This window comes from Stegostoma tigrinum, chromosome 23, assembly GCF_030684315.1.
Source record: "Stegostoma tigrinum isolate sSteTig4 chromosome 23, sSteTig4.hap1, whole genome shotgun sequence".
Lineage (NCBI taxonomy): Eukaryota > Metazoa > Chordata > Chondrichthyes > Orectolobiformes > Stegostomatidae > Stegostoma > Stegostoma tigrinum.
Window position 1 is genome coordinate 7,055,444 of NC_081376.1, and position 24,840 is coordinate 7,080,283.

Here is a 24,840-nt window from a genome sequence, read left to right on the forward strand (position 1 = left end):
ACCCTGCAGCCCAATGGTATCAAAGTGGATTTCACAAGCTTCAAAATCTCCCCTCCCCCTACCGCATCCCAAAACCAGACCAGCTCGTCCCCGCCTCCCTAACCTGTCCTTACCCTCATCTATACCCTCCTCCCACCTCAAGCCTCACCCCATCTCCTACCTATTAACCTCATCCCGCCCCCTTGACCTGTCCGTCCTCCCTGGACTGACCTATCTCCTCCCGATCTCCCCACCCACGCTGACTTTTACTGGCTCCATCCCCACCTCTTTGGCCAGTCCGTCTCCTCTCCACCTACCTTCTCCTCTAAGCATCTTCTATCCGCCTCCCCTTCTCCACTATTTATTTCAGAACGCCCTACCCCTCCCCCATTTCTGAAGAAGCATCTAGGCCTGAAACGTCAGCGTTCCTGCTCCTCTGATTCTGCTGAGCCTGCTGTGTTCATCCAGGTCTACACCCTGTTATTGACAGTTATGAGGAGTACCGAGACAGCCTTAGTAAGGAAACATTCAAAGATATAAACAGTTTGAAGATTTGTAACAAACACAGATAAAAAAAATGGGATTGTGGCTCATAAAAGAAACTTTGAAGGATCATTAAACTATAATAAGTAATTAATTCCCATCTCATTAATGAAAGGATGTTGTCCCATGAGGTGAACAGCATTAGTTAAGTGTAATGCAGCCATGAAAACAGCAGCTAAAAGTATCTCGCAGAGATTAGTGGTTTCTTTGAAATTATTTACAATATTAAGAAATAGGTTCTAGTTCAAGATTTTTCAATCACAGAGGTAGATTTCAACATAATTACAGACGCACATATATAACTGAAGTATAATAAAAGCATTAGGGGAAAAGATTAAACTGATGCTTGGCATATCGTCTCATTAGCTAAAGAGTGCCAATAGTATAAGTAATTAGAAAACTTTACACAAAGCCAACTGTATAATAGAAACTAATATTACAAATCTTTCAACAGACCAACTTTTTTTATGAGTACTGAAAGGATTTGATAAAATGATAAAGATAGCAAGTGGAATACAATGAACAATTGAATTCAAGCAGTCCTTAGAGATAGGCAACTCAGGGACATATCTGAAGGACTACCGCCAGTAACTTTTGAATCTGCATTAACAGGTTCACAGAAAAATCCCACGTCCTAGAGATTACAATGTCTGTTATGCATCATGAAAACTAAGGGAACCCAGGACGGTCCAACATTGATCAGGTGTTTCATAGGATTGGTTGTATAGACGAAGGGGAAGGGCACAGAAACCATGTTGTATGTAATCAGTGTTGCACAAAATTGTTAAAAATACTGTATTTCATTGTAAAAACCAGAGTGCGCCATTGGTCTCTCTTCCGATCTCAGCCACTGATTAAGGGAATGAATGGATTTTCATGTCAAGGCCAGACCCAGGGAAGATCTTCGTCCCTCTTCCTGCATTAACCAGTTGTTGCTTGAATAAAGACTGTCACGTGCCTGATCATCCAGAAGAGGATTGTGGACATGACACCGACTCTTTTCTTGTCATATGATGAGGTGGGCATTTTCTTTCACCATTCTGCTATAGTATGTAGCAAGGCCACTTTCTTGGTCTGTGGCCATTCCACAGTCATAATGTTTATGAGCACAGCAATGCAACATTTAAACATAATACAAGTAATACAAAAGAAAAGGATGATAACAACAATAATTACTATTCCCTGGACAACCGACACCCCCAAGAATCCCGGACACCCTGTTGCCCAACTTCACAGGTTCGAAGATGGGGGTTTGAGTTTGATCACTTCATAATGAATGTGATCAGCCAAATTAGTAATTTCCTCAGAACTGTCTGGGATGCACGTGCACCATCTCCTTGCCAATGAGTACATACATACCTCCTTTTCTGCTAGTAGCCAACCAATCCTATTATGTAATGCTGTGGATTGGATGGCATCCATCTCATCATTAATCTTAGCAAGGGCCAAAGGGGTATCATTTGCTACCTGTTCTAGCATAGCTGCCATATTGATAGATTTCCTAGTTAGCTTGTCCACACCGTACCTGGGTAACAAGATGGCAAAGAACCTTTCTGTTTCTATAATAACACATTTGTGCTGTCTCAATGATCCCTCCAGGTGCGATGATGTATGGCATACAAATGGCACCACATAACCTAGATAATATGAGGATGGTGGTAGCCACGTGTAAGCTTTGTGTCTACACACAAAGTAGGTGCCATTGTACGGATAAACTTAGTTATGTAGTCAGAATGCCAGACGTAATTAAAGATTCTGGCTGATGTGAGGTTAGTAAAACTAAGTTTAGGTGTAGGCAAAGTGACATTGAAATATTGAGTGCAGCTGCTCTGACTTGCAGACCACCACCTTTTCTCTGATCTAACAAGACAAATAGAGGCAACTGGTTGAGGTGTTGGTAACAAATGATTAGGTATACGGGAGATATTAAATTGGGACTGGTACCAAAAACAGAAAAGCTGTAGCCTGCTGATTCCCAATTATCTCGGGTACTACTAATGTCCACCCAATGTAACCCACTCTTTGCAGAAGTTGTGCCAGCCATGCAATCTTCAGTTATTAGGGATGCATTCTGGTGAGTGATCCATTCTGCTGCTTCAGATACATTAGAAGAAACAGGTCTCAGAGAGACACCGTCCTTTGAATTTATGGGGATGTATGAACAAACCCAGCAGCAGGAGACAGTAATATGTTTGGTATAAGCAAATGATGTGAATATAAATGTGTTAACATTAAATTCCCGTGCCAGCATGTGCCTCTCAGCCTTTGATGGGATCAAAACTAGCAGGAGCCCACAGAGGGTTAGCGTTTTCACGTTTACGCTACTATCAGCAATCTACTTAATTACTGTTGCTGTGCAACCTTGTAACACATTTACACCTAACCTAATCAATTCTGGGTGCTGCTCTGGGGTCAAGGATCCTGTTCCTGCTGCTTGTTGGTATCCACGCATTGAGGGCCCTTTACAACCTTGAGGGTGGTGAGAGAGCAAGAGAGAGAGAGAGCGAGAGAGAGAGCAAGAAAATAATACCAGGTCGGACTGTTATACTATTAACTCCTGGGTCTCCATTTACCAATTCCATTTCATGAACACGTACACTCCTGTTACCTGTTAATATTTTCACCAGGACCTTTAATCCTGAGGCTGGCTTTTCTGTTTGTCCTGGGTAACCCTCGGCCTCCCAGTCCTTGACAAGCTGCTGGTGTCATGCTTCTCTGTAAAGTATGTGTAAATGCTTACAGAGGGATTTCATGTAATCTCAGGCTAGTTCTTTGCTGTTAGTTCTGCTCCCCCCATGATTAGGTCCTGGGGAAGTGTCATTGCTTGTTCCATCTTAAGCTCAAACGGTATTAGTTTAGTGGCTCTCAAAGGTGTTGCCATCTGGGCCATCAGAATGGCTGGTACGGAAAAGGTCCATTTAACTCCTTCTCCAACCATTGCCTTGGTCAGAGCATTTTTCAGCATTCTATTCATTCTACCATTTGCAAGCTCTGTAGGTGGTAGGTAATATGATACTTTTGTGTTATTCCCAAGAGTTTACATGTTTCCTTTAGGCATTTGCCTGTGACGTCGGTCCCTTGGTCTAAGTCTTGTAGGGGAACACCACCAGCTGGGTGTTATTTCAGCCACCAATATTTTTGCCACCGAGGTTGCAGCACAGTCCTTTGTGGGGAATGCTGCTACCCATCTGGTAAACTGGTCAACCATAATCAGACAAAATTTCTCATTCCTACTTTGTGGGAATGGGCCTACAAAGTCCATTTGGATGTGTTCCCATGGTCCCTGTGGATGGGGACTGATGGCTCATTTTGATTTTAATTTGCTGCCTTGATTCTGTCTGTGCACATGCAGTGCATCTCTGGCAAAATTTAGGTATGCCTCTTCCCATTCCTCTCCACCACTAGCAATTAGATATTACTTGTGTTATTTAATCACTCTTTCCGTATGCTAATCTACAGGAAACACTGCATACTATCTGAGATAATGGAAACAGCAGATGCTGGAGAATCCAAGATAATAAAGTGTGAAGCTGGATGAACACAGCACGCCAAGCAGCATCTCAGGAGCACAAAAGCTGACGTTTCGGGCCTAGACCCTTCATCAGAGAGGGGGATGGGGAGTGGGTTCTGGAATAAATAGGGAGAGAGGGGGAGGCGGACCGAAGATGGAGAGAAAAGAAGATAGGTGGAGAGGAGAGTATAGGTGGGGAGGTAGGGAGGGGATAGGTCAGTCCAGGGAAGACGGACAGGTCAAGGAGGTGGGGTGAGGTGGTAGGTAGGAAATGGAGGTGCGGCTTGAGGGTGAGAGGAAGGGATGGGTGAGAGGAAGAACAGGTTGGGGAAGCGGAGACAGGCTGGGCTGGTTTTGGGATGCAGTGGGAGGAGGAGAAGAACTGGGTTGGTTTTGGGATGCAGTGGGGGAAGGGGGGATTTTGAAGCTTGTGAAGTCCACATTGATACCATTGGGCTGAAGGGTTCCCAAGCGGAATATGAGTTGCTGTTCCTGCAACCTTCGGGTGGCATCAATGTGGCACTGCAGGAGGCCCACGATGGACATGTCGTCTAAAGAATGGGAGGGGGAGTTAAAATGGTTCGCGACTGGGAGGTGCAGTTGTTTATTGCGGACCGAGCGGAGGTGTTCTGCAAAGCAGTCCCCAAGCCTTCGCTTGGTTTCCCCAATGTAGAGGAATTGTTGGCAGAAAGTGGGAGCTACCACTTTGCCTTCCTTTCTCCAAATATCATCTGCTCCTAATGCTGCCCCATCTTTAATCCATTCTGCTTTTTTTCGCTGAGCTAGCTGCTGCTTGTAAAATTAAAATATTCTGTTCATCAACTTTGGTTTCTTATTCTCTCACACCTGCTACCGTTATCACTTCCTGTTCTAACATTGCTTTTACTGCACTGTCTGCATTGTTGTTCCTTTTCTTCTCTGATGGCTGAATCTTTCTGTGTGCTATAATTTTATTTACCGCTCTTCTTTCAGCTTAATTGCTGCAGCTGCTAGGTCCTTGTGTAGAGTTTCATGCTAAATTACACTACCATTCAAGGTAACATAACCTTGTCTTGCCTATGCCACCATGTAGTCATGGTCTGCACCAAAGGCGTATCCACTGTCTGTGTGGATGTTTACTCTTTGTCCTCTACCTTACTGCAGAGCAGCAGTACGTGCTTTTAGTTCAGCTACCTGGGCGGACTGACATCTTTCTATCCTATCATCCACCAACAGTTGTCCCGCTAAATTAACAACAGCCCATCCTGTCCAGGCTTCACCATCATATTACTTCCACATCCTATTTACAAACATGCATTTCACATCTGCTCCCTCTAACAGCTCTTCATCAATTCGACCCTGTCTCTCTTCTTCCTGTTCCATGTAGGAGATACAATCATGTGTCTCTCCTTCCTGATTCACGTAGCTTGCTGGGTTCTCTCTATTGTCTTTAGCTACTTCCATGTGTTGTCTCTTGGCAACAGTGCGGCTTCCCATTGGCTCACTGACTGTCCATGTCACCCTTCAGTTTGCCAGCTTCCAATGGCTGGACCATACTATGGGAGGAATGTAATATCAACTTCCCCAGTTGTGTCAAGAGGGAGGATGTTGTTAGTGCCCAAGTAGCACATTGGATGGCTTGAGTACACCAGTGCCATCCCAACATGATTGGGTCCATTTACCCAAGTAGTATCCCAAAGGCCGGAGCTCGTCTCTGTGTCTCCGTAACACTACTGCAGGGTTATTTTGAATCCAAAGCTCTGATGGTTTTTAACACTTCAGTACCATCCTATAGCACTTTACCCCAGTAGAAGAAACAATCAGAATATAATCTATGTATTGTAATATTACACACACTGTTCTGGGAACTTTTGCTATTACATCTGCCATTGCCTGATGTACTGGGCTACTGTGGAACCCCTATGATAGTCTCAGCCAGGTGTACTGTTGCTACGTATGGTAAAGGCAAAAGTATACTGATGTTCAGGGGTTATAGGTGCAGCCCTAAACCCTTTTATTATGTTTAGGACTTGAAAGATCTTTGCCTCTGGCCCTACGGTGCTCGTTACAGTGGTGGGTCTGCAATGATCGGCACCGTCTTATCTGCATATTTGTTTAGGCTGCTAGAGTCAATTGTAAGACTGAGTAGTCTGTTAGATTTTTTGATTGGCCAAATTGAGGAGTTAAAAGAAGAATGGGTTTCTTTCGATATCCCGTTTCTCTAAATCTTTCACAATTTCCTTAACTGCCTCAACAGCTTCAGGTCTAATGGGGGACTGTCCTTTAGATGGGTGTGCATTCCCAGGTATCTCTATAGGTTTTATGTCCAATTGCCTTCATTCGGTTTTGGTGCTTGTCCATAATTTGGGGTACATCATTGCCATTCCCATTCAATTTTGGTGGCACAGATACTCTTAACGAAGTACACGATCCTTGACTTGCTGAATTTAAACCAGCATTCCAACCAATTTTGGCTTCCTGTGGATGTTGGTGAGTTCGCCAAGTTGGGAAGTTTGATGGGAAATGTTTTATCCCTTTAAGAGGTGACATCCTCGGTGCTGTGGAGCCTCCCGTGAAGCACTGTTGTCTTATCTTTATATAGTCCAGTTTTTGCTGCTTCTGGTAGGTGCTAGTTCTGGCTGTGCATTGTAATGGTTGGTATATTGGGTCTAATTCAGTTTTTTGTTAATGGAGTCTGCGGATGCATGCCAAGCTTCCAAGAATTCCCTGGCTGTCCTCTGTTTGGCTTGTCCAATGATAGTAATGTTGTTCAATGTTGAAAGTGTGTTTTATCTCGTCTGTGTGTATTGAAACCAGGACATGCGGTCGTGTCGTTTAATTGCTCGCTAGTGTTCGAGGATGCGGGTTGCTAGTTGTCTGATTGTTTGTCCCACATACTGTTTATGCAGTCTCAACACAGTATCTTGTAGACCACATTCATCCTGTCTATGCTATCTATTGAGTCTTTAAACCTGGTCAGTTGCTGTCTTAGTGTGGCTACCAGTTTGTGTGTTGTCATGATTCCTTGCAGTCTGAGTAGTCTGGCTGACAGTTCAATTTTTTTACATATGGCATGGTTGTTATTGTTCCAGGTTTTGGTGTGTCCTGGTTGTGTTGTCTGTTGGCTCGGCATCTATGGACGAAGCTACGGGGGTATCCATTCCTGGTAAAGACCTTGTAGACGTGTTCTTCTTTCTTCTGCATGTCGGGTGTGCAGTGTATAGTGGCGCTTCTGAACAGGATTCTAATGCAGGTCTTCTTGTGTGAGTTGAGGTGGTTGCCGTGATAGTTTAAGACCTGGTCAGTATATGTGGATTTCCTGCATACCTTTGTAGTGAAGTCACCGTTCTCTTTTCTTTCCACCATCACGTTCAGGAATGGGAGCTTGTTGTTGCTTTCCTCTTCTTTAGTAAATTTGATGCCTGTGAGAATGGTGCTGATGAGTTGGTGGGTGCTCTCAATCTTTGTTCTTTTCATAATTACAAAAGCGTCATCCACATATCTGATCCAGAGCTTGGGTTGGATCTGTGGGAGGGCTGTTTGTTCCAGTCTTTGTATAACTGTCTCAGCTATCAGTCCAGAGATAGGACAGCCCATGGGAGTCTTGTTGATCTGCTCATATATCCTGCCATTGAATGTAAAAATTTGTTGTTAAGCGTAAGTCCAGTAATTTGAGTATGCAGTGTTTGTTGATTTGTTCCTCGTTTTGTTGTCTATTTTGTTCGTCTAGTAGGTTGGATATGGTTTCTTTGGCTAGGTGTCTGTCAATTGATGTAAACAATACTGTTACATCAAATGAGGTCATCATTTTTTCTTTGAGTATTTTAGAGTTCTTGATATTGTCCAAGAATTCTTGTGTTGATTGTATGGAGTATGTTGAACCACTGTTAGATGTTTAAGCTTTTGCTGTAGTTCCTTTGGTAATTTGTGTGGTGGTGATCCTGGTAGAGCCACAATTGGTTTGAGGGATATGTCAGGCATCCGTTTTCATCCTTTGTAATTCTGTATATGTTATCTGTCCTGTTTTGTGTAGGTTCCGTAGTGTATTGGTTATTCTGTTTGTTACCTGTGGTGTGGGATCCCACTCTCTCTGTTGGTAGGTTTGTGTATCTGTAAGTAGATCTTTGGCTTTTTGTCCATTTTGTTCATTATCATAGTCATTCTGCCTTTATCAACAGGAACAATGATGATATTTTTGTCCTTTTTGAGGTTCTTCAGGGCATCCCTTTCTTTGTTGTTCAGTCTGTTTGTTTGTGTTCTCCTTGTCAGTAGCGGTATAATGTTCTGTCTGATTGTTTGTGGTGTTTCTTCTTTTAGTCCATTGTTTCTCGGTGTGGATTCTAGTGCTGTCGGGAAGTCTTTGTTCAGCGTCTCTGTGGTTGTGGTTTGGCTTCTCATACATTAATTATAGCTCCAAACTGTTCCAATAGAACCATTCTAATACTGCCTTCAGTATTTTTACACATACATACAGGCATCAATCACACAACATGCAATTTTTTTTCAATCCGTTGGCTGACAGTATTTGGTCAAGTCCCAATGTCCACAACCGGTATTTTCAAAGTTTTATTGTTTGACGGTAAGTCCAGATCAATAATTGAGACAGTGGCTCCTGTGTCTACAAACATAGCACACTGCCAGCCCCCTAACAGCTCTCTAATACACATACGGTTATCCCATTCCCTTTGTTCTCTGTTGGGGCAATCTTTGGAGTAGTGTCCTTTATTATGGCACATGTAGCACACCCTTCTTGGCTTTGGGTGGGCTCCCTCTCCCTGTCTGTGGGTATTCTTTGCAGTAACTGCTGCTAACTTTGTGCTTTTTGTTTGGTTGTTTTGATTACTTTTGACTGTCAAAGCCCAATAAAGTATTTCCTTAAAGTTATTTCCAACTGGCAGACCTAACTCAATTACTGTTTTAAATTGTGGTCCTAAGCCATCTTTAAATTGCTGGAGGAAGATCTTATTGTCCTGTCTCGGGTTCTGGATCACCCTCTTATTTTTGTATTCTTCAGACTTTCATTCTGCGTACTCTCCTACTGATTCCCCATTCTTCTGAGTGATTAAAGTCACTTTTGTTCAATTTGGAGAGGGTTTGCCCAGGGCATAACTTACCTCCTCACTAAACTGTTCTCACTTTTCGGTGGTGGTGAGGTAAACCTAATCTGTAATCCATGTGTGGTTCCTGAAAGGCGTCGCTACATTTTCCCACAACTCTCTTGAGACTTTAACTTTTGTGAGAGCTTACAGATCGTCAAGGGTCAACCTACGACCATCAGCGTGCTATTTTATTTTTTTCCCCAGAAGTCCAAGTTTTTGAAATTTCTGGTAGGTTTAGGGAGGCCGTCCAACAATGCCTCTGGGATCAGTGGGGCTTCAATATGTGTTTCTGTCACCTGTCCATTTGGAGCTGCGTGGTATGTTGTTCTGATGGCAACCGTGGAGTGTGGCGGTGGCCAGTCCCTAACCCATGCCCATCATCATCGTGGTACTCACACAAAGCTCTCTCGGTATCAAGATCTCAGTCTCCAGGACCATCACAACTGCTGCCAGGTAATGTTGACTTACGGAGCTTAGGGCTGGGATGGAAACACAATTTCCATCAGAGTTTGTCTTTAATGGTCCTTATGCGCTACTGCTACAGCTACTTTGCTTCTTGGTGGTCCCTGTCTATCCTTTGTTTATACAAGGCTGCGAGAACGATCAGTCCCTTTGGCTCCCGTTCTTTTTTTTGACCCAGTTACCTGGCTTTCTGTTCTGACTCTGTGCCCTCACTATTCCATCTGTTTCTTTCCATACCCTGAATGGAGTGTTTTTTTGATAAATTTTTTTTGAGACAAGGAGACAATCCTTTGTCTCTCATGCGCTTATCTGTCAGCCCAGGCCTATGGGTGAGGCAGCCTCCAGTGGCACTTGTCTGTCAGACTTGGCCAGTCCTTTTACTTTGTGCATTGAGTTGCATTGGTGCCGTTTATTCTCCCCAGGGTATTTGTTGATACTATCCTTTGTCTCTCCTGCACTCACCAATTACCACGAGGCTTTGTTTAAGGTAGGACATCGCCTCTTGCCTCTCTTGTGCTTATCAGTAAGCATAGGCCTTTTAGTAATTCTGTCTCCTCCTGTTTGTCTCAATCAAAAATGATTTTTGGCTCTGACTTACAGAAGTCTTCATATACAGAGTGCCATGCTTACCTAAAAGGGTGGTGAATAAACGTACTCACCCAAATCGTGGCCCAAGCATGCCAGCTTCAAGCAGTCTCTTGGCTAGCTTGCCAACCTGTCAGAGCGAAATACCTGACCAGGACAAAAACTCAAGAGGCAGGTAGGATTTAGGTACATGGTAGTCTTTATTCAATCAACAACCGGTTAATGCAGAGAGAGGGACAAAGATCTGCTCTGAGTCTGGCCTCGACATGAGAACTCAATCGTTCCCTTGGGACCAATGGCACTCTCTGGTTCTTACAGTGAAATACAGTATTTTTAATCATTTTATGTTATAATGATCACATACAGCCTGGTTACTGTGCCCTTTCCCTTTCTCTATACAACCAATCCTGTGAAACACCTGATCAATGGTGGACACTCCTGGGTTCCCTTGGTTTTCATGATGCCTAACAGAAATTGTAATTGTTAGGCCTGGGATCTTTCTTTGTAACCTACAAATGCACATTTAAATGTACAGACGGTATTCCTTCAGATATGTCCCTGACTTGCTATCTCTAAGGACTGCTTGAATTCAATTGTTTATTGCATTCCACTTGCTATCTTTATCAATTCCTATCACTCTTCTTATATACAAAAAAATGTTGGTTCTGCTACAAGATTCATAATATTAACTTCAATTATAAAGTTTTATAATTACTTCCACTGTTGGCACTCTTTCGCTAATGAGACGATATGCCAGGCATCTGTTTAATGTTTTCCCCTAATGCTTTTATTATACTTTGGTTATATAAGTGTGTCTGTAATTATGTTGAAATCTATCTCTGTGACTGTTTGAAGAACCTTAAACTGGAACCTACTTCTTAATATTGTAAATAGTTTCAAAGAAACAGTTAATTTCTGCAAGATAACTTTAGCTGCTGCTTTCATGACTGCATGATGCTTAACCCACACTGTTCGCCTCATGGGACAGCATCCTTTCATTATTGAGACTGGAATTAATTACTTATTGTAGTTTAATGATCCTTCAAAGTTTCTTTTACAAGCCACAGTCCCATTATTTCATCTGTGTTTGTTACAAATCTTCAAACTGTTTATTCTTGGACATTTCTTTACCAAGGCTCTCTCAGCACTCCTTCTAGCTGTTGTTCAGACAATGCTCCCCTTTGCCTTGGAATAACCCCCTCTCAAAGGCAATATTATTCACTTAAATGTGGAGCAGGCTTTTAATTCTGTTTTAATCAGTTTGTTAACAGCAGTTAGTCAACCATTTTGTGTCCAAATGCTGAAGCAGGCTTTTTTAAATTCTGGCTATTTTGTGTCTCTCAAATATGGGCAGCTCCAACACCTACCATGAATGGTGCTGAAGTACCAAAACATGAAAATAAAAGATTTCAGAGTCTTAGTTTACTGAATATTTAAATACAGTACAGTATTCAAAGAATAAACATGGGTGCAAAAGAAAAGATTGAAGAAGTCACAACCATTTTCAACAAGTATTGAGTGGATGATCCAGATTGGCCTCCTCCTGATATCTCCCTTATCATAGAAACAAATGCTCAGTCAATTAATCATGAGTACTGACTGCCATAAAAGCTATGAACCTTGATAAAATCCTGATGTGGTAGTGAAGACTAGTTCTCCAAAACTAGCTCACCCCCATGCCCACCCCCACCCAATAAAGCTTTTCCAATACAGTATAATGGCATCCGCCGAACAAGGAGAAAACTTTTTCAGGTATGTCCTGTTCTCAAAAAGCTGGACAAACCAAATTTCAGCCAGTCACCGCGTCTTCAGTCTAGCCCCATCATTGGCACCTATCAAGCAGAACTTACTTAATAATAACGTGTTCATTGATGCTCTGTGTGAATTCCATTAGAAACACTCAGCTTCTGACCTCATAACCACATTGATTCAAATCTGGAAAGAACAAAATTCTAGAGGTGAGACAACAATGATTGTGACCTCGATATTAAGGCAGCGTCTAACCAAGTGTGGCATTTATGATCCCTAATAAAATTTTAAAGAATGGGGGAATAGACTCCTAGCAGCACAGGAGGCAGCGATCTGGCCCTTCATGTCCAAATCAGTCAAAGATCCGACTACATTAATCCCATTTTCCAGCTTCTGGTCCATAGCCCTAGAAGCTATGACAAACAGAATATTGAAATACTGTTTAAATGTTACAAGAGTTTCTGACTCAGCCATTTTATGAGGCAGGAGTTCCAGACTCCCACCACATTCTGAGTGAAAAAATTCTCAACTCTCCTCTTAGCATTCTTCCTCTTGCCTGAAATCCATGCCCCTGGTTATTGAATCCTCTACTGATGGAAAAAGTGCCTTCCTAACCATTCTATCTATGCCTCTCGTAATCTTATTTACTTCTGTTAGTCCCCTCTCAACCTTTACTGCTCCAAGGAAAACTACCCTAAATAATCCAAGCTTTCTGCCTAGCTCAGACACATCCTCTGAAATCAGATCCTTCTTATACTGTGGTGACCAGAGCTGCACACAACACTCCAGTTATGCTAACCTGTGTTTTTATACAGTTCTAGTGTAAACTCTGTACTTGCATTCAATGCTTTGGCTAATAAAGACAAGTATCCCATATACCTTCTGAACTGCCTCATCTATCTGCCCTGTTACTTTCAGTGATCTGTGGATATGCACACCAAGATCCTTCTGATTTTGAGTACCTTCCAGGCTTCTACTATTCATACTGTAACCCTTGCTTTGTTAGTCTTCTCCAAGTGCATTCAATCACACATTTCGTGGTTGAACTTTATTTGTCACTGGTCTGGCCAGGTGACCATTGACATCTGTGCACGTTACTGACAGGCATTATGGGAGCATGCAAAACCCTTTGCAAATATAGCATTGTCAGCCTCCTTCCAGATATATTACTCAGCATGCGGCATGGTACATTACTGAGCACATGGCATGTACTTCTCTACGCGTACATCACCACTATTATTCTGAAGGCTTAAATTGTATCACATCGCTCCCAGAAATCCAGAACACAATTTCACTCCTTGAAATGTTTTGGTAACATGTATAATCTAAATAACTTTCATCTCCCTACCCAATTATTTCAGCATTAGTGAAAAATATTAACAAAGACTGCATTGTTGCTCTAAGAGAAGTTGAGTTCCTATCTGTTTGCTCTAGTGTACTTTAGGTAGAACCCAATGGAGGAGTGCAAACATTAAGGAATTTTTAAACTCATTTGAGCTGCACCTCAAATTACTTGCATTTGTAATTTGTGATCTTTTATATTGGTGCAAGATTCAATTTGCCTGAAGCAAGTGTTGCCCACAAACTTGGACATTGCCCCAAATCCAGGGTAAGAAATTCATGAAGGCACTGCAGAATGCAGTACTTTTCTTGGGCATACAGATACTAGCACCTATGTTAAAATCATAAATATTTAATACATTAACAAACAAAAGTGTGTACCATAAAATCATTAACTGACAGTACAGTTTTCTTGTATGTTACTTTTATAGAAATTCCCATGAGTTTAAACACAGATGGAAGACTAAACATGCCTCAAAATGCTTAGTTATGAGGATAACCTGCATTAACAAAACTAGGCTATTTCTCCATTGTAGGAATCATACCTAGCACGCAGTAAAATAGTTGTGGATTTATGTGGTCAATTATCTCAGTCCTTCAGGATTTTCTCAGGGTAGCAGACTGGGTGTAACTGTCTTCTCTGCTTTATCAATGGCCTTTCATCCATCACAAGGTCAGAAGATTGCACAAAGTGCAGCACTACTCATTACTGTGTAGATAATGAAGCAGTCCATGCCTAAATGCAGAGAGATCTTGACAACATTCAGGTTTGGGCAGATAAGTGGTAAGTAACATTCGCATCAGTCAAGTGCCAGGCAATGACTGTCTCCAATGAGAGAGATTCTAACTATCACCTCTTTAATATTCAATGGTATTACCATTACGGAATCCCCACTATCACCATCCTGGAGGTTAGCATTGATCAGGAATGGAACTGGACTAGCCACATAAATACTGTGGGTACAAGTAGCACTTTGTCTCATTTCCTTCTGACTCAGGGGGCCTCTGTGTTCTTGCGTGGCCGCAACGCCCAGAACCAGAAGTCATTGCCATGATCGGCAAGCTAACATGAATCACTTGTGCATGAAGACTCAGAGTGGTTGTTATTTCTGTGGTGTGCAAGTCAACTCCTGCATTCCCAAAGCCTATCCACTATTAACAAGACACAAGTCAAGAGTGTAATGGAATGTTCCCCACGTGCCTGAGTGCAGCTCCAAAAACACTTGAAGTTCAACACCAACCAAGGACAAAATGGTTAGTTTGCTTAGAGTCCAATTCACCACTTTCAACATTTGTTCCCTTCATCACCAATGCATATTGGCAGCAGTGTGTGCAATCTATAAAATGCACTGCAGCAATTCACCAACTTCCTTCCTTCGCAATTTCCAAACCCATGACCTATATCACCTGAAAAGACAAGGGCAGATGATGCACTGGAACACCATTCCCTGAAAATTTTCCTTCTATCTACACCCATCCTGACTTTCATCTGTAATGCATTTCCTTCACTCTCAGTGGCTCAAAATCCTGGATTTCCTTCCTAGGCAGCACTGTGGATACACCTTGAGGACACGGGCTGCAGCAGTTCAAGATGACAGTTCACTACTACCTTCTCAAGAGTCATTAGGAATAGGCAGTAAATTCTGCCCTAAAGAGAATTTCCATATCCATCAAATGAATAAAAAGAATTTTAAATTTGTTAATGTTACTCCATTATTTAAGAGTGGTGCAAGAGAGAAACTAGGTAGCCTAGATCTTTTAGCATTTATGGGAAAACTGCTAGAGCCGATCAGTCTGGATGTAATAAACAAGAACAAGACAAAATATAACGTGATCAAAGACAACCAATGGTTTTGTAAAGGGCAAGTTATTTAGTTGAATTTTTTTGAGATGTTCACTGATATGGCAGCATTTATGGATATTATCTATATGGATTGGATAAGATTCCATGCAAAGATCGCTGGTAGAAATGAACAGACACTAAAATAGTAGTGAAGAATTTATAAAAAATATTAATTAGCGGCAGACAGTGAGCACACAGTTCACTTGGTGGTGATCTTTTTAAATTGGTTGGCAGTTGGATGTAAAGTAGGAAACAGCATGGGAATAATAGGTAGGTACTCAGGTTGTCAGGATGTGACATGAATTCCCTTGGGGAATTTTGTAGGCAATCAACTTTTCACAATACTTAATTCTGGCTTGGTTGAAAGAGAATTGCAAATTCAAGTCTGCAGATGGCAATGACAATACAAAAAGTTGTAGAGAGGCATAGACAGATTAAGTAACTGTGAGAGAGTATGAGTTCAGTGTGAGCAAGTGTGAGGCTATTGGCTTTGGGCCCCAAGAAAGTACTTTTTCACTGGAGAGAAACTGAGAATTACAGGAAAACAGAAAAACAAAGCTTTAGGAACGCAAGTAAACAAACAATTTAAAGTTACAAAAAGAATTCAGACAGGCTAATATGAGCATCTACCTCAAACTAGCCAGAATCTCAAGGGGAATTTCTACTATATACATTGATCTTGGATCAGACAACACAGAAGGTATTCTGTTCAGTGCTGGTGCTCCAATAAGGATATACTGGCTGTGGAGATGGTATCATGCTGGGGTACCTGAACTAGTTATGGGGCAAGGTTGCATGAACCTGGCTTCTGTGCCCTCAATTATAGAAAACAAGGAAAGTTTGTTCGAGGAACAAAGATATTAATCTAAAAATACAGGCCATGCAGTGTTCGATTCTGTGGACATTGACACAGAGAGCAACAGTTAAAAAGTAACAAAGAATTTATACAAAATATTAATTAGCAGCAGCCAAATATTGAATGCAGTTTTGAATATTCAATTACAGAAAGGCTGTATCAAAGTTATGAATTCACCAGGACGATGGCAGAGAGGGAAATCTATAGTCTGAAGAGACTCAACAGATTTTCCATTGAAGTAGAATGGTAGACTAGGAAGAGAGTTAATAGTTATTGTTAACAATGATTATGTTTAGACTGGATAAGGAAAGTGGATTTCCTCTATTTTGATGAATCAATGACAAGGAAGGAGTCATTATCTTAAAATTATCACTAAGATTGAGGAGAGGGGTTCAGAATAATTTTGCACTGAAGTCTGTTGGAGCATGAAATTATATACCATCAGCAGCAGCTGACACAAACATTATGGCATTTTTAAAGACAAAATTGGTTAAATATTTGTTGCAGAAGATGAGGCTATAAAGAAAGTGGAAAGTAGCGATGTTAGTTTTAGAATGCTCCGGCAAAGAACTAATAGGCTCAGCACATCATAGCTGATTAAAGTCTTCAATTCCCTTTACCCATCTCGTTCCCACAACCCTGTGTATCGTCAGTGTTCAGGAATTTATTAGTCTCTACCTTAAACATACTCAAAAGATTCAGTTTTCACCAACCTCTGTGGTGTAGAATTCCAAATGTTCACAGCCCTCAGACTAAACAAAATTTCTCTTCATTTCAGGCCTAAGTGGCATTTTCCTTATTTTTATCCTCCCTGATTCTAAACTCCCCAACCAGGGGAAACATCTTATCTGCATCAACCATGTCTATCCCTTCAATTAATTTGTGGGCTTCAATTAGATCACCTCTTATTCTTCAGAGCTCTTGAAAATACAGGTCTAATTTGACCTTTCTTAAGACCGTACATTATCCCAGGAACAGGTCTGGCAAACTTCTATTTTACACTATCTACAGAAACAGTATATTTTCTGAGATAAGGAGACCAAAACTGTACACAATACTCCAGCTGCAGTCTAACCAAGCTCCTATACAACTGAAACAAGGCTTTACTACTCGTGTATTCAAATCCTCTTACAATAAAGGCCACCATTCCATTCGCCTTCTAAGTAGCTTCGCCCTTTTTCCCCCACATTATATTCCATCTCCCAAGTTCTTGCACATTCACTAAGACTGTCCAAATCCTCCTGAAACCACTTTACATCTTCCTCACAATACACATTCCTTCATAGTTAGGTACCAATGGCAAATTTGGAAATATTACATTTGGCTCCCAGCTTTGAATCAGTTGTATAATATATATTATGTACATCTACAACCCAAGCACTGATATTTGTTGTGTCCCACTCGTCACAGCCGGACAACATAAGAATGATCCATTTACTCATCCTACAGAAAACAATCATCAATTCATGTCAGTACATTACCTCTTATCACTGTGCTTCAATTTCCCTAACCAGCCTCCTGTGGGGAGTTTTATCAAAAGCCTTCTTAAAATCTAAGTATAGTATACCCATCAAATCTCCCTTATCAATGTTGTCAGCAATATAATCAAAAAACGCCAGCAAGTAATCAATTGTGCTACGGCACTCACTAGTCAGAGGCACAGACAGGCGTTTCTGCGGCCGACAGCAAGAAATTCTTCCCTGGTACCAGGATTAAGGATATCTTGGAGAAGGTGCAGGATATTTTCAAAGGCGAGTGGGACCAGCAGGTGGTCATTGTTCACTTTGGAACTAAATGACATAGGAACAGAAAAGGATGAAATTTTGAGGAAAGAACATAGGAGGTTAGGCAGGAACTTAAAAAGGAGGTCCTTCAGGCTAGTAATATCTGGATTACACTTGGTGCCACGAGCTAGTGAGGGTAGAGGATAGAGCAGATGACTGATGGCTAAGGACCTGGGGCAGGGGAGAAGGACTCACATTTTTGGATCTTTGGAATCTCTTCTGGGGTAGAAGATGAGGCTACAAAGAAAGTGGAAATAGTGATGTTTGAGATTTGCTAGAGCTGCTCAGGAGGATTTAAACCAATAATGAGAGGAAGACTGTGTGGGAGACAGTGAGGAAACACCTAAGTCTGAGACTGATACCTCGGGGAAAGGAACAAATCAAACAGTCAGGCCAGCAGAGAATGAGGTAGGGCTGATAAATTAAGCTGCATTTATTCCAATGCGAAAGGCCTAACAGTTAAGGCAGATGAACTCAGGGTACAGTTGGGAACATGGGATTGGGATATCATAGCAATTACAGAGTCATGGCTCAGGGATGGACAGGGCTGACAGCTTAATGTTTCACAGTACAGGTGCTGTAGGAAGGATAGAAAGAGGGCCAAGAAACAAGGATAGAAAGGGGGAGTGGCATATTTGATTAGGGATAATATGACAGCTGTACTTGGGAAAGATATTCCTGGGAGTACATTCAGGAAGTCATTTGGGTAGAACTGAGAAGTAAGAAAGGGATGACAACCTTATTGGGATTGTACGATAGGCTCCCCTAACAGTCAGTGTGAAACTGAGAAACAAATTTGTAAGGAGATCTCAGTTACGTTTAGGGACAATAGGGTGGTTATGGTAGGGGATTTTAACTTTTCAAACATAGACTGGGGCTGCTATAGTGTTAAAGGTTTCAATGGCGAGGAATTTGTTACGTGTGTACAAGAAAATTTTCTGATTCAGCATGTGGATTTACCTACTAGAGAAGGTGAAAAACTTGACATTTGCTCAGGAAATAAGGCTAGGCAGCTGACTGAGGTGTCAGTGGGGGGGCACGTTGGGGCCAGTGACCATAATTCTATTAGCTTGAAATTATTCATGGAGAAAGATACATCGGATCTAAAAGTTAAACTTCTTAATTGGAGGAAGGCCAATTTTGACGGTATTAGGCAAGAACTTTCAAAGGTTGATTGGGGGCGGATGTTTGCTGGTAAAGGGGCAGCTGGAAATAGGAAGCCTTCAAAATGAGATAATCAGAGTCCAGGGAGAGTGGGTTCCTGTCAGGGTGAAGGGCAAGTCTGGTAGGTGTAGGGAATGCTGGATAAGTAGAGAAATTGAGGTTTTGGTAAAGAAAAAGAAGGAAGTATATGTCAACTATTGACTGCAGAGATCAAGTGAATCATTAGAACAGTACAAAGGCAGTAGGAGTATACTTAAGAAGAAAATCAGCAAGGGAAAAATGGGACATGGGATAGCTTTGGCAAATAGGATTAAGTAGAATCAAAGGGGATTTTATAAATACATTGAGAATAAAAGGTTCACAAAAGGCAGGGTATAGGGTCCCTTAAAGATCAGCAAGGCTGTACATGTGTGAAACCACACTGTGGGGAAGGATACAGAAGAATTAGAATGTGGGAAATAGTGACATCTTGAAAAATGTCCATATTACAGAAAAGGAGGTGCTGTATGTCTTAAAATGTATAAAGGTCGATAAATCTCTGGAGCCTGATCAGGTGTACCCTAGAACTCTGGGAAGCTTGGGAACTGGTTGCTGGGTCCCTTGCAGAGATACTTGTTTCATTGATAGCCACAGGTGAGGTGCCCAAAGACTGGAGGTTGCCTGATGTTGGGCCACAAAGAAAGGTGATAAGGAAAAGCCAGGGAACTATAGGCCAGTAAACCTCACATCGGTGGTGGGCAAGTTTTGGAGGGAATCCTAAGGGACAAAATTTACATGTATTTGGAAAGGCAAGGACTGATTAGTGACCGTCAAAATACCTTTGTATCTGGAAACTCATGTCTCACTAACTTTGATGAGTTTTTTGAAGTAATGAAGAGGATTGATGAGGATAGAGCAGTGGAAGTGATCTACATGGACTTCAGTAAGGCTTCAACAAGGTTGCTCATTGTAGACTGGTTAGCAAGGTTAGATCACATGGAATATAGAGAAAACTAGCCATTTGGATACAGAACTGGCTTGAAGGTAGAAGACAAAGAGTGGTGGTGGTGGAAGGTTGCTTTTCAGACTGGAAACCTGTGCCCAGTGGTGTGGCACAAGGATTGGTGCTGGGTCCATTGCTTTTTGTCATTTATATAAATGATTTGGATGGGGACATAAGAAGTATGATTAGTAAATTTGCACATGGCACTAAAATTGGAAGTGTAGTGGACAGTGAAGAAGGATACATCAAAGTATAACGGGATCTTGATCAGATAGGTCAATGGGCCAAAGAGTCACAGATGGAGTTTAATTTAGACTTAATGGTAAGGTCCTGGGGTGTGTGGCTAAACAAAGAGACCTTGGAGTGCAGGTTCATAGTTCCTTGAAAGTGGAGTTGCAGGTAGACAGGATAGCAGAGAAGGCGTTTGGTATACTTGCCATTATTGGTCAGTGTATTGAATATAGGAATTGGGAGGTCATGTTGCAGCTGTACAGGGCTTTGTTTAGGCCAGTTTTGGAATGCTGTGTGCAATTCTGGTCACCCTGCTCTAAGAAGGATTTTGTGAAACTTGAGAGGATTCAGAAAAGATTTACGAGAATATTGCCAGAGTTGGAGGGTTGGAACTTCAGGAAGACGCTGAATAGGTTGGGGCTATTTTCCCTGGAGCATCAAGGCTGAGAGGTGACCTTACAGAGGTCTATAAAATCATGAGGGGCATTGATAGGGTAAATAGACAAGGTATTTTCCCTGGGGAGGGGGTGTCAAAACTAGAGGACATATGATTAAGGTGTGAGGGCAAAGATTTAGAAGGGACCTAAGGCGCAACCTTTTCACACAGAGGGTGATATGTGTATGGAATGACCTCCTGATGGATGTGGTGGAGGCTGCCAAAATTACAACATTTAAAAGGCATCTGGATGGGTACATGAATAGGAACGGTTGAGAGGGATATAGGCCAAATGCTAGCAAATGGGACTATATTTATCTAGGGTAACAAGGTGTAGAGCTGGATGAACACAGCAGGCCAAGCAGCATCAGAGGAGCAAGAAAGCTGACATTTTGGGTCTGGACCCTTCTTCAGAAATGGCGGAGGGGAAGGGGTTTCTGAAATAAATAGAGACAGAGGGGAGGCAAATGGAAAGTGGATGAGGGAGCAGATAGGTGGAAAGAGACAGATAGGTCAAGGAGGCAGGGATGGAACCAGTGAGTGTAGGTGGGAAGTTCGGGTCGGGGTTGGTCAGTCAAGGGAAAATGGACAGGTCAAGGGGATGAGGCTGTAGATAGGAGGTGGAGGTGGGGGTGGGGGTAGGGGTTGAGGTGGGGCTGACCAACTCCCATCCTAACTCCCCACCTAACTCACCTTTACTGTTTGCATCCCTGCCTCCTTGAACTGTCTGTCTCCTCTCCACCTACATGCTCCTTTATCCATCTTCCATCCGCCTCCCTCCCTCTCTCTATTTATTTCAGAATCCCCTTCCCCTGCCCCATTTCTGAAGAATGGTCCGGACCCGAAACGTCAGCTTTCTTGCTCCTCTGATGCTGGTTGGCCTCCTGTGTTCATCCAGCCCTATAACTTGTTATCTCAAATTCTCCAGCTTCAGCAGTTCCTACTATCTCTGTAACAATTTCAGTCAAATGTTTCTTTTTCATATTCCAGGGGATGCATTAAGACTCCATTTTAATGCTTTTTACTTGATTGCATTCACAGTCTAATCTCCATTTCATTCTCAGTTTCTTAGTTCTTGTATCCTGAAACCTCCCAATTATCAGAATTACTGTCATTCCTGGCAATTTTATATGCCTATTCTTTTTATCTTATACAGTCCTGAATTTGCTTTCTCAGCAACTGCTGATTGACTTTTTTTCAAGGTTTGCACCCCTTGCAAAATGTATTGTTCTTTAAATTGTTCTTTAAAGATGATATATTGCCTATGTACAGTTATGTCTTTTAATGTATTTCCCTAACACACCTCAGGCAATTTGTGCCTCATGCTGTCATTATGTCCCTCATTAAAACTTAACACCTTTGTGTCAGGTTGAACTACCTTACCTTCAAACATTATGTAAAATTCTACCATATCATGGGCATTCATCCCTAAAGATTCCTTAACAAAGATTGTCAATTATCCCTTTTTCATGGTATGGTGCTCAATCTAAAATAGCACATACTCTACCTGACATCAGCATACTACTTTAGAAAATGATCCCCTGCACCTTCCAGAAACACAGCCTCCACAGCTTCTATTTTCAATGTTTATGGTGTATATGCAGATTGAAGACAGCCATGATAACTGTGTTATCCATGTGACATGCTTCTCTCATCTCCTCAACAACTGGATGTGAGTTTGCTCGCTGAGCTGGAAGGTTCGTTTTCAGACATTTCGTCACCATTCTAGGTAACATCATCAGTGAGCCTCCGACGAAGCGCTGGTGTTACGTCCCGCTTTCTATTTATCTGGTTAGGTTTCCTTGGGTTATCTAACCAGATAAATAGAAAGCGGGACATAACACCAGCGCTTCGTCGGAGGCTCACTGATGATGTTACCTAGTATGGTGACGAAACGTCTGAAAACGAACCTTCCAGCTCAGTGAGCAAACTCGCATCTAGAACCTCAACCTGAGCTACAAATCTTCTCAAAACTTGCTATCCTCAATAACTCCACGCTCCGTACTGCCATTACAATTTGGAGGCCAACAAATAACTCCAACCAATATCTGCTGCTCTTTGCTGCTTCTTAGCTCCACACGAACATATTCCACACATTTTTGTGCCAATCTGTTCTTATCAGAGCACGTCCACCTTATTCACCTCCTTGTGCGTCCTTCCTGAATCATGAATATCCTTGAATATTACGTTTGCAGTTCTGGTCACCATGCAGCCATTTTTCTGTAATGGCAATTGGATCATACCCATGTATCTTTCTCTGTGCCTTTCATCAATCTTGTTGTGAATGCTGCATGCTTTCAGCTAGAACAAAAACAAAGTTGCTGGAAAAGCTCAGCCGGTCTAGCAGCAACTGTGGAGGAGAAAATAGAATTAACGTTTCGGGTCCAGTGACCCTTCCTCAGAATGTTGCTTTTCCAGCAACTTTGTTTTTGTTCCTGATTGACAGCATCCACAGTTCTTTTGGTTTTTGCTTTCAGCTAGAGTACCCTTAACTTGATGAGTGCCCTCCTGATGAAGGGTCTGACCTGAAACGTTGACTTTCCTGCTCCTCCGATGCTGCCTGATCTGCTATGTTCCTCCAGCTCCACACTGTATCAATGGTGCACTTAACTTTGTCTTTTTGACATCATTTCACATTTGAAGCACACTAGACGCTTGGCTTTGTTTCACCTGTCATCGAGTCTCCTTTGCAGCTTTCTGACTTCCTGTTAATAACTTTACCTCCATTCTGTTTCGGTTATCCCTCAGGTTCCCACCTGCATGTCAAGTTAATTTAGTTCCAGCCCAACAACATTTGGCAAATCTCAGTTCCAGTATCATTAATATATAACGTGACCAGTGTGTACCTGCCTCACCTTCCCCAGAAATTTGATTTCTCCCTCCAGCACTAATTCTCCAGCTACGTACTCAATGAATCCTCCTGTATTTACACTCACTAGCACATGGGTCTAGGATTAATCCTGAGATTACTGGCTTTGAGGTCCTACTTTTTAATTTCCTTCTGAAATCCACCTTCAGGTCTTTATGTTTACGTTTTACAATCTAAAGGTGGTAATATAAAAATGCAAGTGTTTGCTCCCTATCTTTAGGAAATAACAAGTTGTCCAAATACAAGATCCCAACTACATGAATTTATCTGGAAGACTGACAGATTGAAATAGAATTAACTGACAGCGATAGCAGTGCAGGACGAGGTGTTCGCCCTGGATAAAAATTGAGCCAGATTTTTTGTTAAAACACCAGCGACATCAATAGAGACAGCTGTTTTCCCCCTGAAACTGGTTGTGGAGATTGAGAGTTCTGAGGTAGGGCCACGTTAACTTTTCAACAAAGACAAAGTTGCTGGAAAAGCTCAGCAGGTCTGGCAGCATCTGTGGAGGAGAAAACAGAGTTAACGTTTCGGGTCTAGTGACGCTTCCTCAGAACTGATCCATGTTAACTCTTGCTTTCTCACCACAGATTCCAGTGATTTTTTTATTTTTGTTTGTGGAGATGGTGAGGTTTGTCAATCTGGCTGCAATTGCTGTGGGATCAGTCTGGGAGCTGAAGGCCGGCGGCACCTTAGCAACTGGGCAGCGTGGGAGCAACACAGGGAGAGCGGCCCGGCCCTCAGGCCTCTCGCGGGTTATGGATGTCTGCTCCGGGGTTACTCACCCTCCATCGACTCGTTGTCCAGCCGGTCTCTCTCCCGCTCTCTTCAGCCTGGACTCTCCCGGCCCCACTCTACAGGCCTCTCTGGAATCGCTCTCACTTTCTCTCGTCGGGGCCTTGGGCCGGGCTCGGGTGTCGGTTACCCCGGCAACAGGCACTTCCGCTCGCCGCTCACATCCGCCGCACGAGAGAGGATCGCGGAGATAGTGGGAACTGCAGATGCTGGAGAATCCAAGATAATAAAAATGTGAGGCTGGATGAACACAGCAGGCCCAGCAGCATCGCAGGAGCACAAAAGCTGACGTTTTGGGCCTAGACCCTTCATCAGAGAGGATCGCGGAGCCGGGAGGTACCATACACATACCACCACCTACACACGACTGCCCCAACCGCCACCCAGGCACCCCTCTCACACACCCTCCACAGGCCCATAACCTCTCAGATACACCCCCTCACCCTCCACAGGCCCATAACCCCTCAGATACACCCCCTCACCCTCCACAGGCTCATAACCCGCACAGAATCTCCCCTCACACACCCTCCACAGGCCCATAACCTGTCAGATACACCCCCTCACCCTCCACAGGCCCATAACCCCTCAGATACACCCCCTCACCCTCCACAGGCCCATAACCCCTCAGATAC

At 42.6% G+C, this 24,840-nt stretch overlaps 1 protein-coding gene across 3 annotated transcripts in view; it reads right to left on the reverse strand.

Moving 5' to 3' along the window:
- The window catches only part of LOC125462367 (katanin-interacting protein), a 119,523-nt gene extending 94,943 nt beyond the window's left edge, over nt 1-24,580 (reverse strand). For 2 of the 3 annotated variants that reach the window (XM_048552361.2, XM_048552359.2), the window contains exons 1-2: nt 24,199-24,580; nt 12,009-12,093 (exon numbers count right to left, since the gene is read on the reverse strand). In XM_048552361.2, coding sequence (XP_048408318.2) covers nt 12,009-12,027 — 19 coding nt within the window. In that variant the 5' untranslated portion in view covers nt 12,028-12,093; nt 24,199-24,580. The remainder of the gene's footprint in view (nt 1-12,008; nt 12,094-24,198) is intronic. The other variant, XM_048552360.2, reaches the window with a different exon arrangement.
- Nucleotides 24,581-24,840: the final 260 nt, after the last annotated feature.